The sequence below is a fragment of the Octopus sinensis genome, linkage group LG26, assembly GCF_006345805.1.
Source record: "Octopus sinensis linkage group LG26, ASM634580v1, whole genome shotgun sequence".
Lineage (NCBI taxonomy): Eukaryota > Metazoa > Mollusca > Cephalopoda > Octopoda > Octopodidae > Octopus > Octopus sinensis.
The window spans coordinates 12,929,346-12,949,345 of NC_043022.1; the positions used below are offsets into that span (position 1 = coordinate 12,929,346).

At 41.0% G+C, this 20,000-nt stretch overlaps 1 protein-coding gene across 6 annotated transcripts in view; it reads left to right on the forward strand.

Moving 5' to 3' along the window:
- LOC115224845 (zinc finger CCCH domain-containing protein 13) overlaps positions 1 to 20,000 on the forward strand; it is a 159,220-nt gene that overhangs the window by 79,807 nt on the left and 59,413 nt on the right. For all 6 annotated transcript variants that reach the window (XM_036513672.1, XM_029795786.2, XM_029795785.2 and 3 more), the window contains exon 2: positions 19,981 to 20,000. This exon is cut by the window's right edge. In XM_036513672.1, the coding sequence (XP_036369565.1) occupies positions 19,981 to 20,000 (20 nt within the window). The remainder of the gene's footprint in view (positions 1 to 19,980) is intronic.

Below are 20,000 nucleotides of genomic sequence, written 5' to 3' on the forward strand. Positions count from 1 at the left end.
GGTCGATGTAGTCAACTTAATCCCTTTGTCTGTCCTTGTTTGTCCCCTCTATGTTTAGCCCCTTGTGGGCAACAAAGAAATGTGAAATACACTAGACTTCATGACATATGGTCATGGTCTTGCAACCTCTGGTCACCTCCTAACCTTTATTAGGTTACCTACCTGCTAGCGATCTCCCAACCTTTATCTGCATGCATGTATGTATATACGATGGGCTTCTTTCAGTTTTTAATAAATGGACTTAGAAGTGCTTAGCTTTCTTTGTTTTCAAAGAACCCAATACTGGTGCTAGAGTATAACTACATGTGGTTGTTGCCTGTAACTTGAAGTTTCAATTCTTGTGGCTTAATGTATATGTGTGCATATACACTATGCATTCACACACGGATATACATGCATACATGACACACATTGCACAACATATGCAAACACACACACACACACACCACATACATACACACACACACACAGACTAGGTTTACAATGTTGCTCTGTTTGTTGTTCTAAGATTTTTTTTATTTTCGTATCCAAATCATGACATACACCAAGTCACCCCTCATCTTCCTCGTCAATTAATTTAAGCAAGTAATTAACTAAAACTGTTTCTAATTTCATTATCAAAATCATTTTCATCATTCGTATGTGCATTCAGTTAACTGAGGGTGCATGTAGGTGGTGGTGGTGGTAGCATTGGTGCTGGTGGTGACAGTAGTGGTGTGGGTAATGGTTGGGGTAGTTTTGATGGTGTAGGTGATGGTATTAGTGTTGTGGGTGGTGGTGGTGTTGCTGTATTCTTTTAACAACAAGGAAGCTATTTTATAGACATGCAGTGTTTTTAGGAATAAAGACCTTGAGAATTCTCTTTCAAAGAAGACACTACATGATGGCCTTCTCTCTTTCAGCACAATACAGTTAAGACCCTTAAATTCTCTAGAAATACACTAGAGGCGGCGAGTTGGCAGAAACGTTAGCACGCCGGGCGAAATGTTAAGCAGTATTTCTTCTGCCATTACGTTCTGAGTTCAAATTCTGCCGAGGTCCACTTTGCCTTTCATCCTTTCGGGGTCGATAAATCAAGTACCAGTTATGCACTGGGGTCGATATAATCGACTTAATCCCTTTGTCTGTTCTTGTTTGTCCCCTCTATGTTTAGCCCCTTGTGGGCAATAAAGAAATGTGAAATACACTAGACTTCATGACATATGGTCATAGTCTTGCAACCTCTGGTCACCTCCTAACCTTTATTAGGTTACCTACCTGTTAGCGATCTCCCAACCTTTATCTGCATGCATGTATGTATATACGATGGGCTTCTTTCAGTTTCCGTCTACCAAATCCACTCACAAGGCTTTGGTCGGTCCAAGGCTATAGTAGAAGACACTTGCCCAAGGTGCCACACAGTGGGACCGAACCCAGAACCATGTGGTTGGTAAGCAAGCTACTTACCACACAGCCACTCCTAACCTATCTCTAATTTAACCTTTTAGTATTTAAACTGGTCAAATCCAGCCAAAATGTTCTTGCTGTTTTATGCTCAAACTGGCCAGATGTGGCCTCTCACACCAACCCTACAATATCATTTTAAAAAATTAAGTTCATCATCATTATTGTTAAATGTACTCCTTCCATGCTGGTATGAGTTGAATGGTTTGACAGGAGTTGGCTAGGCAAGAGCCTGTGCCATGCTTCTGTGCCTGTTCTGGCATGGTTTTTACAGCTGGATGCCCTTCCTAACACCAACCACTCCATAGAGAGGGCTGAGTGCTTTTTACATGGCACTCACATAGACGAGGTCAGTTTTGGCATGGTTTTTCACAGCTGGATGCCCTTCGAAATGCCAACCACTTTGCAATGTGGACTGGATGCTTTTCTTAAATGGTACCTGCACTGGCAGGGTCAGCAAGCGGTTTTGCAAACAAGGGGTTTTTGAGAGGGGAGGGGGAATTGGAGGAGGTGATCTTGTGTCAGTGATGAAAGATATTAAAATCTCAAAGCTACAAGGTAATGCATGATTAATTCAAAACAATGTGGATAAGTAAGCATTACACTTGACAGAATAATGTGAATGCTAAATGGTTAACCCTTTTGTTACCAACCCGGCCGAAACTGGCTCTGGCACTGTTGTATAAATGCCTTGTCATAAGGTTTTAATTAAAATCTTCCACCAAACTTTAGTCACAATTTATGTTCCTAACACTAGCTGAATGATAACTAAGTTATTTTACGAAATTCTTTGTTATATTTAAAGTAATTGAAAGAAACACAGAGCATCTCAAAGTAAATACAGTAATGAAAGGGTTAAACTAAGCATCAATTAGACTGGGAGGTGGAGGAAAGGAGCATTAACCTCCTCCTCTTAATTTATTTCTAAATACTTTACCACATAGAGTAAGGATGACATTCCAAAGGCTAGAGCAGTTTAAATGGGAAACAATGCTCCACCCACCATATTTGGCGGACATTGTCCCATCTGATTATCATTCATTCTGCAGTCTTCAAAATCATTTGGACAGAAAAAATATGAATTCTGTAGACAAGGTCGGAACAATAATGGAGTAGTATTTTTCATCACGGACAAGTGAATTTTGGAAGAGGGGCTTTGCAAGTCTACCACATAGATGGAAGAGAATTGTAGAAAATGAAGGAGAGTATATTTTAGATTAATAAAGAACTTTATCTTAATTTTGAAAAATAAAGTTAAAAAAACTGCACAGGAATGGCTGTGTGGTAAGTAGCTTACTAACCAACCACATGGCTCCAGGTTCAGTCCCACTGCGTGGCATCTTGGGCAAGTGTCTTCTGCTATAGCCCCGGGCCGACCAAAGCCTTGTGAGTGGATTTGGTAGACGGAAACTGAAAGAAGCCTGTTGTATATATGTATATATATATATGTATGTGTGTGTGTGTGTGTCTGTGTTTGTCTCCCTAGCATTGGTTGACAACCGATGCTGGTGTGTTTATGTCCCCCGTCACTTAGCGGTTCGGCAAAAAGAGACCGATAGAATAAGTACTGGGCTTACAAAGAATAAGTCCCGGGGTCGAGTTGCTCGAGTAAAGGCGGTGCTCCAGCATGGCCGCAGTCAAATGACTGAAACAAGTAAAAGAGTATTCATGGGATGACCTAATGTTTCTATATTCCTTTATGCATATTTCCATTTGTCTTCAATAGGTTAAACAAACTGACTTGGTACCTGTCTGGTGTCTGTTTATGCCTTTGAATTATGTGTATGCTAAATAGACAGGCAGCTGAGCTTGTGGCTGCAAAATGGTGACAGTCTCTGTCTGTACCCCTAACAATAAATGTTATGAACTTCCAGTTTCAGTGAGTTTACTTCTGACCTGTAACCTCTGACCTCTCCATGTGTTCCTTTGCAACAAAAGACTTCCATAGTATTTGCTGTTATGGCAGAGATTGAGAGACTTCAATACGGGGGGGGGGGGGACTAGACAAACTATAGGAGGAGAAGGAAGAGGAGCAAGAACTAGGACTGTTTCTTACTTGATTCTCTCTCCTCTATTTCCATGTTTTCCACCCTTTCTATAACCCTCCAACTTTCTATCTGTACCCACACTCACTTTCTCTTTATTTCTATTGGTTTTCCTCTATATCTCTATCTCTCTGCCTATCTGTCTCTATATTTCTATCCATCTATCTATATTCCTATCTATATATCTATCTCTATATTTCTATATTTATATCTCTCCATCTATCTATATCTCTCTGTCTGTCTATCTATCTATCTATCTCTATATCTATCTGTCTGTCTGTCTATCTATCTCTATATCTGTCTAATTATCTATCTATCTATTTATCTATCTATCTATCTATCTCTATATCTATCTATCTATCTCTATATCTATCTATCTATCTCTATATCTATCTATCTATCTCTATATCTATCTATCTATCTATCTATCTATCTATCTATCTATCTATCTATCTATCTATCTATCTCTATCTCTATATCTATCTATCTATCTATCTATCTATCTATCTATCTATCTCTATATCTATCTATCTATCTATCTATCTATCTATCTATCTATCTATCTATCTATCTATCTATCTCTGCCTGCCTGTCTCTCTCTCTCTCTCTATCTCTGTATCTCTCTCTCTCTCTCTCTTTTTCTCTGTTCCAAATAAGGAGGTAAATGACACCATCACCATTACCACAAGTCCTTCTAATTGCCAATTATACTGTTTCCTTTGAGTGTATTGTTCAAGTGTTTCCAAAGATCTGAAGACTTCATCTTTTTCTGCTGCTGCTGCTGCTACTACAATTATGAAACACTGTACAATCTAGATTATGGGGCAGGGGGAGTGAGGCGGGGGTAGATGAAAGGCTGGCCATGGTACGTGTGTAATTAGAAACCTTTCACAACAACAAGAAGCATAATAGTACTCCTCTGTTATAAAACACTGGGGTCTTTCTATGGAGAGAATTCTCCCATATTCATGCAATTAGTACTCTTATTCTATCCTCGTCATATACTCTTTTACTTTTTTTCAGTCATTTGACTGCGGCCATGCTGGAGCACCGCCTTTAATCGAGCAACTTGACCCCGGGACTTATTCTTTTGTAAGCCCAGTACTTATTCTATCGGTCTCTTTTGCCGAACCGCTAAGTAACGGGGACGTAAACATACCAGCATCAGTTGTCAAGCTATGCTAAGGAGGACAAACACAGACACACAAACACACACACGCATATATATATATATATATTTATATATACACACAATTGCAGCGTGGAAGGTGTTTGTAAGCCATTTAAGAAACACACAAAAGCCATTCGATTCACTTCAACATTTAAGTTTAATTTGTCAAAATATTTTCGTCGCTTAAGACCGCGACCTGTTCACTGACAAAAATCTGTGCTGCATATATATATATATATATATATATATATATATATATATATATATATATATATACATATACACATACACGACGGGCTTCTTTAAGTTTCCGTCTACCAAATCCACTCACAAGGCATTGGTCGGCCCAAGGCTATAGCAGAAGACACTTGCCCAAGGTGCCACGCAGTGGGACTGAACCCGGAACCATGTGGTTGGTAAACAAGCTACTTACCACACTTTTCCATGCAGGCATGGATGGGTTGGGTGCGTCTTAATGAGCCCCTGGTTTTACAGCTGGGACCCTATCAGTCTCCAACCTTCCACCGTTGTAGGTTGGTGTGTTTATTAACCCTTACTCTCCTTAATGTTAACCCTTTCGTTACCGTATTTATTTTGAGATTCTCTGTGTTTCTTTCAATTACTTTAAATATAACAAAGAATTTAGTGAAATAACTCAGTTATCATTCAGCTAGTGTTAGGAACATAAATTGTGACTAAGGTTTGGTGGAAGATTTTAATTCAAAACTTATGAAAACAAGACATTTGTACTACAGAGCCAGAGGTGGTTTTGGCCGGGTTGGTATCAAAAGGGTTAAACTTGGTTATTCCAGCTTCCCACTCAGCTTCTTAAGGATGTAAAAAAGAGATTCAACTAAAACTGAGCTAATTTTGAAGCTCAAGTGAATAATAAGGTTTCATGTCAGGTGCAGGAGTGGCTGTGTGGTAAGTATTTTGCTTCCCAACCACACATGTTTCTTTACTACCCACAAGGGGCTAAACATAGAGGGGACAATCAAGGACAGGCAAACGGATTAAGTTGATTATATCGACCCCAGTGCGTAACTGTTACTTTATTTATCGACCCCGAAAGGATGAAAGGCAAAGTCAACCTCGGCGGAATTTGAACTCACAACGTAACGGCAGATGAAATACCGCTAAGCATTTCGCCCGGTGCACTAACGATTCTGCCAGCTCGCCGCCTTCCCAACCACATGGTCCCAGGTTCAATCCCACTGCATTTATTTCCATTGACTTTTTCCCCATTGGATTGATGCCCAATACGTATCATCATCAGCCCCTGGACATTACAGTCTCAAATCTTGGAACCCATAGGGTCAGTTACCCACTTCCCGTAGCACATAAATGACTGAGATCACAACATTCACCCCTGGATGGGGTGCCAGTCCACCCCAGGGTTACTCATTGCCAGCTGAGTGAACTGGGGCAACTTGCAATGAAGTGTTTTGCTCAATAACACAAAGCACTGCCTGGTCCAGGAATTGAAACCACAATCTTGCAATCATGGGTGCAACACCCTAACCACTGGGCCATGCTTACAGCTTTATAAAGTTGAAAATACTGGTACCTACCCAATATATAACTGGTATAAAGGCAGTGAGCTGGCAGAATCATTAGCATGCCTAGCAAAATGTCTTGTCCATCTTTACGTTCTGAGTTCAAATTCTGCCGAGGCTGACTTCGACTTTCATTTTTTCGGGGTCAATAAATTAAGTACCAGTTGAACACTGAAGATGATATAATCAACTTACCCTTCCCCCTAAATTTCTGGTCTTGTGCCAAAATTTGGAACCCATATATAACTAGTGTTTTGCTGAAATTTGAACCAGGAATGTAGATGTTTGGAACTACATGTAATGTACTTAATTTGATACTTACCCGCCGCCACAACAGAATTTAGAACCTCTACTTATATCTACATCACCACTAGTAATACTACTGCTGCTGTCACATCCATCAACATCCCTACCACGACCACCACCACCACCACCTGATTACAGTACCAGTGATTCTGCCATCACCACCCTCACCACCACCACCACCAACAACAACAACAACACTACTGCTACTTCTCCAACACCTCCCCCATCCACCACTCACCACCACCACCACCGCCATCACCACTTTATTTACCGCGTGATGATCTCATATTGATGTTTATTAAACGATCCCCATTGCCGTTGAAATTGGCTGTAATTTTACTGTTTAACATATTTTTCCTCTGACAATCACCAGATGGTGGGTGCATGTGTGTGCGTGTATATATATATATATATATATAGTGTGTGTGTGTCTGTGTGTGTGTATATATATATATATATAATATATATATATATATATATATATATATATATATATATATATTTTTTTTTTTTTTTTTTTCCCTTCTAGTAATCCCCCCCCCCCCATTACTCATTACAAAAATAATCTGTTCAGTTTTCTGGACAGATGACTGATAAAATGTTTCTCTGATTAACAAAAAAAAAACCCCCCAAAAAAAAAAAAAAACCCTGGTTTATTTGGAATAAATGTTGACAATTCCACATTTTTCTTTTTTTCTTTTCTACTCTATATTTTCTCTTTCTCTCTCTCTCTCATCTTCCCCTCTTGTCATTCTTTCAGCTCTCTCCCTCCCTCTCTCTCTCTCTCTCTCCTAGTCTTCCTCTTTTTCTCTGTGTCTCCGCCCCCCCCCCCCCCACATATCCTGTCTTTTATTATTTAACTTCGGTTTCTCTTAGGTGACACTGTCAATGTTTGTTTGACATCAATTTAATATATTATGATGTCGTTTAAATATCTGCACAGTTACAGCTTGTCACAACATTGCCAAAACCTGTTATGTCATCAGAAATTATATTGTCCTCACACACACACACACACACACAATAACAACAACAAAAAAATCATCATCATCATTTACTATCATTGTCCCTACGGTCAGTAATGGGTGAAAATCATAGTCAACGGTGTAGTTTGAATGTGTACTGCCTGGGATAGCCCACCACCACCACCACCAAGTTTGTCACCACCACCACCTCATCTCACCCCTTATTCAGGTTATAATAATAAATAAATGTGCCCTTTTAAAGCCTAGCCAGGCTCATGGGCCCGGTTTCTATGGTTCTATGGCGTATGTGTTCCCCAGCTGGACGGGACACCAGTCCATTGCAGCATTACTCATTTTTGCCAGCTGAGTGGACTGGAGCAACGTGAAATGAAGTGTTTTGCTCAAGAACACAACGCGTCACCCGGTCCAGGAATCGAAACCACAATCTTACAATCATGATGCTGACACTCTAACCACTAAGCCACGTGCCTCTACATACAAGTTATACAGCATCCAAAACTACACCCATTGCCCCCACTCCCTTATTTATGACTACTTAAGCCATGATGCTTACAAAGAAAATCTCCCTGTCAGTGTAGGTCAACTGAACTACCAATTCCAAAGAACTTTTAGAAATCCTTGGCCTGACCCGACACTGTTACTGCTCCCCAGTGACATTACCAGTTTGGGATAAATTTATCCAGGCTTGTCCAAGATGTATGAAGAGTCATGAAACCATTCTGCACTTGCTCAGTTGGTGTCTCAGCATTGCTCGTTGCTAACTTGTAGATTTATGGTGGCACGTAAAAGCACCCACTACACTCTCGGAGTGGTTGATACTAGGAAGGGCATCCAGCTATGGAAACTCTGCCAGATCAGATTGGAGCCTGGTGCAACCATCTGGTTCGCCAGTCCTCAGTCAAATCGTCCAACCCATGCTAGCATGGAAAGCGGACGTTAAACGATGATTATTATTATTATTATTATTATTATTATTATTAAGGTGGCAAGCTGGCAGAATCATTAGAATGCTGGACAAAAAATGCTTAGCAAAATTTTGTCCACCTTTATATTCTCAATTCAGATTCCACCATGGTCGGCTTTGCCTTTCATCCTTTTAGGGGGTCAATAAAATAAGTACCAGTTGAACACTGGGGGGTTGGTGTAATCAACTTACCCCATGCCCTGGAATTGCTGGCCTTGTGTCAACATTTGGGCTTTATTATTAATCTGCTAGAATTGTTTAAAGATGTCCACCAATGTTCACTTTGTTTTTCATTCTTTCAAGTCCTACGTTTGATGGTATTGACTAAAAACCTGCTCCTCAGAATTGCTCTCCCATTGCTGGGTGGTACTCTCTTATAGTTAAGTGCTACTCACCAATGGTTAGGTGGTACTTTCCTCATTGTCAGGTGACACTCTCCTGTAATTAGCTGCTGTTCACTCATGGTTAAAGTAGCACTCAAAGTTAAGGTGGTGCTCACTCGTAGCTAAGTGGTATTCACCCATATGTGTTACTCAGTCATATTTTGATGATATTTAATCAGATTCCAGATGTGACATTTCCTACAAGTTTATCTGTTCTTGTTGTGACATACACACACACATCTCTCTCTCTCTCTCTCTCTCTTCTTCCTTGTCCCTGGCTCCATATATCAACCAAGTTTAATGTCAGCTGTTCTGTTAAATCTGTTTTGTTGCTGAGAGTTGACAAGAACATCAACAATATGACACCTTCGGAAACACTGCTTGTGATTATGTATTTGTGTATGTATGAATACATGTCTGTGTGTGTGAGTATACGTTTGTGTGTGTGTGTATGCATGTATGTGTATGGAGAGAGAGAGAGAGAGAGAAAATATGGACATAGCATGATTCAAAGGATTCCTTTTAGCATTTAGATAGTATTTAATCCAAATATGAACAAATGTACCAAGAAATAGTGTAATGTTTTCTGAACAAGCGGTTAATGTTTGTTAGGCATAACTGTGTGGTTAAGAAGCTTGTCTTGCAACCACGTTTCAGGTTCAATCCCACTGCACAGCACTTTGGGAAAGTATCTTCTACTATAGCCCCCCCCCCCCGGCAATCAATACATTGTGAATGAATTTGCTAGTCAGAAACTGTGTGGAAACCCTCTGTGTGTGTGTGTGTGTGTGTTTCTACCGTTTTAAAACCCAGTGCTGGTTTGGCTACGTCCCTGGCGGCAAGCTAACAGAAGCGTTAGCACACTGGGCGAAATGCTTAGCGGTATTTTGGCTGCCGTTACGTTCTGAGTTCAAATTCCGCCGAGGTCGACTTTACCTTTCATCCTTTCGGGGTCGATAAATTAAGTACCAGTTACGCACTGGGGTCGATGTAATCGACTTAATATCTATGTCTGTCCTTGTTTGTCCCCTCTGTGTTTAGCCCCTTGTGGGTAGTAAAGAAATAGGCTGCGTCCCTGTGACTTCGCAGTTCAGCAATAGTGAACAATAGAACAAGTACCAGGGTCGCTTTTTTTTTTGACTCAAACTCTCCAATGGCAGTGCCCCGGCATGGCCGCAGACTTACTGAAACAAGCAGTAAGATAAAATATTGAAATCGGAGTTGGTTGTTTCACAGACGTCACCACGTTATCGTTGCCGTACTGTGGTAGTGGTAGTGGTAGTGGTGGTGATGTGGCGGTGATAGTTTTACTCACTGATTGCATTACCTTTGTGGAACGAATATTGGTGATAGTTTGATGTTGGTGGTGATAATGTCGCTTGATGTCGCTCTGATGATGATCTGGTGGAGGGATGGTAAGAATGACGATAGGGTTGTAGTGGGAGTAGTAGAAATTGTGCAGTGGTGATTATTGCTGTGTGTGGGGGTGGGAGTGTAGTGGTTCTCCGTCGGTTATGACGACGTGGGTTCCAGTTCATCTGTTCAGCGGAAAAGCCTGCTCCTGAAATAAATGTGCAAAGTGGCTGAGCACTCCACAGATATACTCTTTTACTCTTTTAATTTTTTACTTGTTTCAGTCTATTGACTGCGGCCATGCTGGAGCACCGCCTTTAATCGAGCAACTCGACCCCGGGACTCATTTTTTTTGTAAGCCCAGTACTTATTCTATCGGTCTCTTTTTGCCAAACCGCTAAGTGACGGGGACGTAAACATACCAGCATCGGTTAAGCAATGCTAGGGGGACAAACACAGACACACAAACACACACACATACATACATATATATATATATATATATATATATAGATATATATATATATATATATATATCATATATACGACAGGCTTCTTCAGTTTCCGTCTACCAAATCCACTCACAACTCACAAAGCATTGGTCGGCCCGGGGCTATAGCAGAAGACACTTGCCCAAGATGCCACGCAGTGGGACTGAACCCGGAACCATATGGTTGGTTAGCAAGCTACTTACCACACAGCCACTGACGTAGTTCTTAGGGAGATTAGCGTCTCACAGAATGTGACCGGGTCGACCCCTTGAATTACAGGTACAAATCATATTTTCCAGATGAGTAGACCGGAGCAATGAAAAATGGTCTTTCTCAAGGACACAATGCTCGGCCGGGAATCGAACTCACGGCCTTATGGTTGTGAGTCGAATGCCCAAACCACTAAGCCACAGGTCTTCACGGTTGTGTAAATAGTGTGATGATGGTGGCGGTGTGTGTGGCTGTATTGGCAGTGGTGGAGTTAATGGTATGGTGGTGCAGGAACAGTGATGGTAGTGACAGTAGTACTACCACTAGTTGTGTGATGCAAATTTCAAGAATGACATGTTACAATAACAAAGACTAATAAATGTCGGCCAAAGTCGTCGTCGTCACCTTTTGTATTTAGGGAGACTTTACTGTTTTTCTCTGCTCCCTCTTTCCGCCCTGCTGTCTATTTCTCTCTCCCTCCCTACCTGTGTGTGTGTGTGAAAACAAAGACTACACACACACACGTGTGTGTATGCGTATGTATATATATAAACACACGTGTTTGTGTATATATATATATACACACACACACCACACGTGTTTATGTGTGTGTGTATATATATATGTATGTATGTGTATATATATAATATATATATATATATATATATATAATATATATATATATACACACGTGTTTGTGTGTGTGTGTATATATATATGTATGTGTGTGTGTATATATATATGTATATGTATATATATATATATATTATATATATATATACACGCACACGCAAGTGTGTTTGTGCAGTCATTGTTTACATCATACTGTGTATATATGGGTAGAAGTGTGATTTTTAATTAATCTGAAGTGTCCCGGTGGAGACAGGGTGTCTGGGTAGTGTCATGAGGTGGGAGAGGAGAATTAGTTTGAATTCTGGGTGCTTTGTTGTGTACTTATATTTGTGTGTGTATACACACACACACACACACACACACACACACACACACACACACACCACACACACACACACACACACGTCTTCAGTCAATACCTATAAAATCTTACCAAGGATTTTAGACTGTGTGTGATTAAGAAGTTTACTTTTCAACCATATGGTTTCGGGTTCAGTCCCTCTGTTCTACATCTTGGGCAAGTGTCGCCCTGTGGCGATCAAAGCTTTGCGAGAAGTTGGCAGGTGGAAACGGAATGAAGCCTGCTGTGTGTACGTGTGTGTATGTCTGCGCGCGCGGACTCGCGTGTTCGTGTCTCCAAGTTGTGTCATCGCATGATATTTGTGACCGAGTATCACGGTCATGCAACCTGTTGTCCTTCGTTTCTAATCTTTCTTAAATGTGTTTGACCATGGAGACAAATTTACCTTATTTGGAAACCGGTGAGGATTGGCGACAGAAGGGCATCCTGGCGTAGAAAAATTTCCCTACAAATTCCGTCCGACCCATGCGAACATGGAGAAATGGACGTTAAAACGATGACAATTGTGTGTGTGTGTGACATAGTTAATTGGTTAACTCAGCAGATTGTTGTATCGTGGTAAACAAGTTAATTTTATGAGTTGGATCTTTAGACAAAATCTAGTAAAAAAATATCAGAATAAATATTTTTACATTAAATCCTACACAGTACGTGACTGGTATTTCACCTACTCCTACACAGGCGCGTCGCTTGACTTTCAGAGACTCCCCTGTAACTTTTTGCTTCGAGGGCCCCCTGTAACTTTTTGCTTCGAGGCCCCCCTGTAACTTTTTGCTTCGAGGCCCCATCCCTTCAGGCACAATTCATAATCTACGCACCTTTTATTCATAGCTATATCTTACTTTATTTCTATCTGAAATCCTAAAGAACATATTCAGTTAGGGACGTTCGGGGTACAATGCAATATTTTTACCAGAGCGTTTACAGGTACACTCTGTTAGCATTTTATTTCTTGAAATTTTCAGTTTACATAGTTTAATTCTTGTTCAACATCTTAGCCAAAGTAAATAGATGACTCATCTATGTACTTGGATCTTCACATAGGGGCCCCTCAACCGCGTAGGATCCCTGCGACCCCAGGGGATGCAGGGGCTTAGCGACGGCCCTGCTCCTGCATGAATTGAACTCGGAATATAAGCCGTCGTAACTACAGGGTGTCCCAAAAAAATGTATACACACCTTAAATAATTGTGAATTTGTTATTCTTTGTAAGCCTAGTACTTATTCTATCGTTCTCTTTTGCCGAACCACTATGTGTATACATTTTTTGGGGATACCCTGTATTTATATACTGTAATGTATTTTATTCATTGATTTTGCCATCCACCGCCGTCTCTTTGTCTCTTCTCATTTGTATAGAATTTTGTGCTTAGAATTTGTTACTATTTTTTATACATAAAAAAAAACTTTGTTACTTATCCAAGGGAGGTAATTTATATTTGCATTAAGTTATCTCCCTTATGTCGATACCTCAATTCGATTTAAATTATGCGGGGAGAATGAGGAAGGGGGGTTAGGGTTAGACTAAAACCCCGCGGCCGATCAATTCTAAGCCCATGGTTCCCCAGTGTTTCGTTGTTCTGCATTACTGTCTTCGAAGAGAGGAGCGTTGTCGCCATTCGGCATTCTTCCTCAGTTGTATTTTCGTCAACCAGCAAATCTTGCTTCGTCGATCTGAATACGGTTATCGTGTATTCCAACCATCTTCCCTCGTGGCACATATTTACCTATTTCTTTACTACCCACAAGGGGCTAAACACAGAGGGGACAAACAAGGGCAGACAAACAGATTAAGTCGATTATATCGACCCCAGTGTGTAACTGGTACTTAATTTATCGACCCCGAAAGGATGAAAGGTAAAGTCGACCTCGGCGGAATTTGAACTCAGGACGTAACGGCAGCTGAAATACCGCTAAGCATTTCGCCCGGTGTGCTAACGTTTCTGCCAGCTCGCCGCCTTTTTACCTGTCAGTATTGTAGTACTGTGAAGGCGCATGGCTCAGTAGTTAGAGCGTTGAGATTACGATCGTGAGGTTGTGAGTTCGAATCCCGGACCGGGCTGCGTGTTGTGTTCTTGAGCAAGACACTTTTTATTTCACGTTGCTCCAGTTGACTCAGCTGTAGAAATGAGTTGCGACGTCACAGGTGCCAAGCTGTATCGGCCCCTTTGCCTTCCCCTTCGAAGAGGTTCTCAATTGTAGTTTTAGATTTTCCTGTCAGTCACTGCTGTGTTCATGGGTATATCCATGACAAGAGAAAGATATTCGTTCTAAAATCTCACTCAGGGTCAGCTTGCAGTTTTAATTTGCTGTTAACGTCCGTATAATGGAAAAATTGGTTTCCTTTACAAACTCAACGTTTAAGGTAGATAACCCTGGCTATACTGGTCGACAACGTGGTCGACCGCATAGCATAGTACCAGCACCTTTTTTTTTTAACGTCCATCTTAGATACTTTGTGTTTTTCCTATTTTTTTTTATTTACCATTCTTTTATTTCACTTGTTTCAGTCATTGGACTACGGCCATGCTAGGGCACCGCTTTGAATGGTGAACAAATCAACCCCAGTTCTCATCTATTTTTACCGAAGATACTGCTAGTTACTATGACGTAAATAAACCAATACGGGTTATCAAGCGGTAGGGAGACAGACCCAACACACACACACATGCGCATATACGACAGGCTTCATTCAGTTTCCATATGCCAAGTCTACATGCAAGGCTTCAGTCGTTCCCGAGTTATAATAGAAAACAATTGCCAGGGGGTACCAGGCAGTGGGACTGAAACCAGAACCATCTGGTTGGGAAGCAAATTTCTTATCACACGGCCACACCTGCGCCTATTTTATCTTAATTCATTTATTTATAGACAGCAGGTATGAATGGATGTGATGGAGCTAAGGATTAGCTTCACTTTTGTTTTCCTCAAGCGGGTCGATTGACCGCATAAAAGATTCCACTTCCTGGTGATAATGTTGATGATGGTGGTTTGGTATTTCTGCAGCCATGGGTTGTAATTCCTCAAAAAAATACGCGAATGTTCGTCAAAATAAGGTGGCGAGCTTACAGAATCGTTAGCAATCCGGACAAAATGCTTTGTGGCGTTTCGTCCGTCCTTACGTTCTGAGTTCAAATTCCTCCGAGGTCAACGTTGCTTTTCATCCTTTTGGGCTCAATGAAATAAAGTACCCATTTCTTTACTGCCCACAAGGGCCTAAACACAGAGGGGACAAACAAGGACAGACAAACGGATTAAGTCGATTACATTGACCCCAGTGCGTAACTGGTCCTTAATTTATCGACCCCGAAAGGATGAAAGGTAAAGTCGACCTCGGCGGAATTTGAACTCAGAACGCAGCGGCGGACGAAATACCTATTTCTTTATTACCCACTAGGGGCTAAACACAGAGGGGACAAACAAGGACAGACAAACAGATTAAGTCGATTACATCGTACATTGACCCCAGTGCGTAACTGGTACTTTATTTATCGACCCCGAAAGGATGAAAGGCAAAGTCGACCTCGGCGGAATTTGAACTCAGAACGCAGCGGCGGACGAAATACCTATTTCTTTATTACCCACTAGGGGCTAAACACAGAGGGGACAAACAAGGACAGACAAACGGATTAAGTCGATTACATCGTACATTGACCCCAGTGCGTAACTGGTCCTTAATTTATCGACCCCGAAAGGATGAAAGGTAAAGTCGACCTCGGCGGAATTTGAACTCAGACCGCAGCGGCGGACGAAATACCTATTTCTTTATTACCCACTAGGGGCTAAACACAGAGGAGACAAACAAGGACAGACAAACGGATTAAGTCGATTACATCGTACATTGACCCCAGTGCGTAACTGGTACTTTATTTATCGACCCCGAAAGGATGAAAGGCAAAGTCGACCTCGGCGGAATTTGAACTCAGAACGCAGCGGCGGACGAAATACCTACCACAAAGTGGGATCGGTGTAATCGTACTTAATCCCCCACACCCCACACACCCCCGGAACTTACAGGCCTTGTGCCAAAATTTGAAACCAATATTCGTCAAAATGGAAAAGACAGTAATAAGAAATTATCAGAGGAGGAGGAGGAGGTGGTGTGGAGCTTTAACAAAATGTCTGTGTCGGGTGGGTGGGGGGAGGGTTAGTCAGAACAACTTGACCCGATTAGAACAAGGCTTCTTTTGTTGACTATTTCATTATTTAATACAACAAAACACAGGTTTACCATATTGACTGCTGCCTCTGCCGCCGTCGCCGTCGTGCGGCTCCTTTTTCGTGTACCCTGTCTCCACCACCACCACCACCGCCACCACTACCGTCACTCTTGTTTGTCTTGGGTTCACCTCCTCCCTACCCCGCCCCCGTCTCCACGGTTCTAGTTTCTTTCCCCCCATCCCCCACCCCCCACTCCCACACCGCCCGGCTCCTTTGTGCTTCCGTCCACCTCCACCGCTTCCCTACCTAGCTTCTTCCCCCTCCACCCCACCCCCCGCTCGGCTCCCTCCCTCCGACGACGATCTCTCTACTTCCCCAAACTCTTTTTATCTGCCTCTCCGACTCCCTTCTCTGCTCTTCCTGGTTCCTCCACCCCCCGGCTCCCTCTACCACTCTTCCTGGTTCCTCCCCCCACCCCCGTCTCCTGTCTCCTCTTTGTCTTTTTCTCATCTCATCTCTATCTCTTTCCTATCCCTCTCTCTCTCTCTTCCTTTCCTTTCATCTCCAGTCTCCCCCACCCGCGTCTCTCCTCTCAACTTTCCTTTCACTCTCCCAAGACTAAACACTTTGTTACATAATCTTAGTTTGGTCTACTTTCGGACATTATAGACAGTTCTAATGATATTGTCTTTTTTACTCTCTTCCTTACCCATTTCTTTGTGTATGTCTATGTATGTATGTCTATGTATGTATGTATGCATGCATATGTATGTATGTATGTGTGTGCACACAAACACATTCAATTTAAACAAAAATGAAAATAACTTGGAGTGGCTGGTGGCATGTATATAAACATAGGCACAAAACAGGTATATCAAATACCACACTACATAATACATGGGTTTTGATATACCTGTAGTTGTGTGTGTGTGTGTATATATATATATATATATATATATATATATATATATTGGAAAGTTTGGAGATGATGTACAGGTATTATATATTAGAAGAAATGAGGTACTCAGAAAATCGGATAGTTTTATATTTACAGATATTTATTTGTATATTACATGTTTTTATATATCATATAACTTAGATCATGTATTAGCAGCGCTTTCTCCCATTCTAGTGGGGTTTTCAAAGCAACCTTGCCTTCCAGTCACACTAGAATGGGAGAAAGCGCTAATACATGATCTAAGTTATATGATATATAAAAAATGTAATATACAAATAAATATCTGTAAATATAAACCATCTGATTTTCTGAGTACCTTATTTCTTCTAATATACATACATACATACATATATATATATATATATATATCATCATCATCATTTAGCGTCCGTTTTCCATGCTAGCATGGGTTGGACGGTTCTACTGGGGTCTGTGAAGCCAGAAGGCTTCATCAGGCCCAGTCAAATCTGGCAGTGTTTCTACGGCTGGATGCTCTTCCTAACGCCAACCACTCCGTGAGTGTAGTGGGTGCTTTTTACGTGCCACCCGCACTGGTGCCAGACAGAGCTGGCAAACGGCCACGAACGGATGGTGCTTTTTATGTGCCACCGGCACGAGGGCCAGATATATATATAATGTTTTGGTGCATAATTATTGCAGCTTTTTTTCAACAAATTTTATTCAACAAAAACAATAACAATTTTTAACAGAAACATCTTTAAATCACAGTCTGATCGTCTGCCAAGCAAATGGGAAGCAGTAATTGAAGTAGATGGTGAATACGCTCCAGAATAATCATTTAAAGATGTTTTTGTTACATGTTGTTATTGTTCTTGTTGAATAAAATTTGTTGGAAAAAAAAAACTGCAATAATTATGCACCAACATAATACACACACGCACATACATTGCCAGACAACTTACCTATACAGATAAGAGCTTTGCAGGTGCAAAAACTAATGGTCACTCTGACTGGCCATAACACTCAACCTATTTATATTTATGTAGTGGGTGTGTGTTGATTTTATTCTATCCTGTTACCTTTAGTCTATAACTCTAATCTGTTTATTAAACCAATCCATTAATTAATGCTGTAATTATGTGTCATCATTGTTAGGTGGGGGGGGGCAGGGAGGAAGCAGTAACCTCTGTAAGTTTCTATACTAACTGCAAGTCAGATTGTAAATAATGTTAATAATTGAGATTGTGTGATTAACGTTGTGGTTAATATTGCAGTTGATGACTTAGCTGTGGTTAAGGTGGTGGTAGTGGTGGTGGTGTTGATAAGGGTGTTGTTGCAGTAGTTGTGGGGTGTTGTGATAGTGGTGTTTATGTAATTGATGACATAGCTGTCGTTAAGGTGGAGTTGTTGGCATGGTGGTGATGTAGTTGTCTTTTTCATTAAGCACTGCCTTAAGGCGAGCTGGCAGAAACGTTAGCATGCCGCGCGAAATGCTTTGTGGTATTTCGTCCGCCGCTGCGTTCTGAGTTCAAATTCCGCCGAGGTCGACTTTGCCTTTCATCCTTTCGGGGTCGATAAATTAAGTACCAGTTGCGCACTGAGGATCGATGTAATCGACTTAATACCTATGTCTGTCCTTGTTTGTCCCCTCTATGTTTAGCCCCTTGTGGGTAATAAAGAAATAGGTATTATACCCATGTCCAAGACCAGGCATTTCTCGACTGGTGACCATATTCTTTATCATAAATGTATTCATGTATTTTGTGTATTATGTATTCTCTTATCCCATTTTACTTTCTCTTTCTTTCTCCTCATCTCTTATGTAAACCTCCCACACAAATTGTAAGCTGTCCTTGTAATGACCCTTCATATGATTCCCCTGTTGCAAATAAAAGTAATCCTTATTGCAATTATTGTTATTGTAATTATTATCATTAAATAGGAAAAGTGCCAAGCTGGTGAAATTGTTAGCATGCCGGGCAAAATGCTTAGCGGTTTTCTCCTATCTTTATGTTCTGAGTTCAAATCTGCTGAGGTCGATAAATTAAGTACCAGTGAAACACTAGGGTCGATGTTATCAACTATCCCCTTCTCCCATTTTCTGACCTTGTGTCTATAATAGAAAGGACTATTATCAAATAGGAAACCATTATATCGTTAAGGTAGTTAGCTGGCAGAATTATTAGTAAGACAGACAAAATACATATCAGTATTTCATATATCAGAGTTCAAATTCTGCCAAGTTCAACTTTACCTTCTATCCTTTTGGGGTTGATGAAATAAGTACCAGCTGAGCACTGGGGTCGATGTAGTCGACTTATCCCTCCCAGAAATTGCTGGCCTTGTGCCGAAATTTGAAACCAATATTGTTGTTGTTATTGTTATCATCATTATTAGTCATTTGACTGCGGCCATGCTGGAGCACCGCCTTTAGTCGAACAAATCGACCCCCAGGACTTATCCTTTGTTAGCCCAGTACTTATTCTATCGATCCCTTTTGCTGAACCGCTAAGTTCAAATTCTGCCATGGTCAACTTTACCTTCCATCCTTTTGGGGTTGATGAAATAAGTACCAGCTGAGCACTGGGGTCGATGTAGTCGACTTATCCCTCCCAGAAATTGCTGGCCTTGTGCCAAAATTTGAAACCAATATTGTTGTTGTAATTATTATTATCATCATTATTAGTAATTTGACTGTGGCCATGCTGGAGCACCGCCTTTAGTCGAACAAATCAACCCCCAGGACATATTCTTTGTTAGCCCAGTACTTATTCTATCGATCCCTTTCGCCGAACCGCTAAGTTCAAATTCTGTCAAGGTCAGCTTTACCTTCTATCCTTTTGGGGTTGATGAAATAAGTACCAGCTGAGCCCTGGGGTCGATGTAGTCGACTTATCCCTCCCAGAAATTGCTGGCCTTGTGCCAAAATTTGAAACCAATATTGTTATTGTTGTTATTATTATTACTATTATTATTATTATTTTTATTACTATTGCAGTTTGTCAGAAGTGGTCTGAA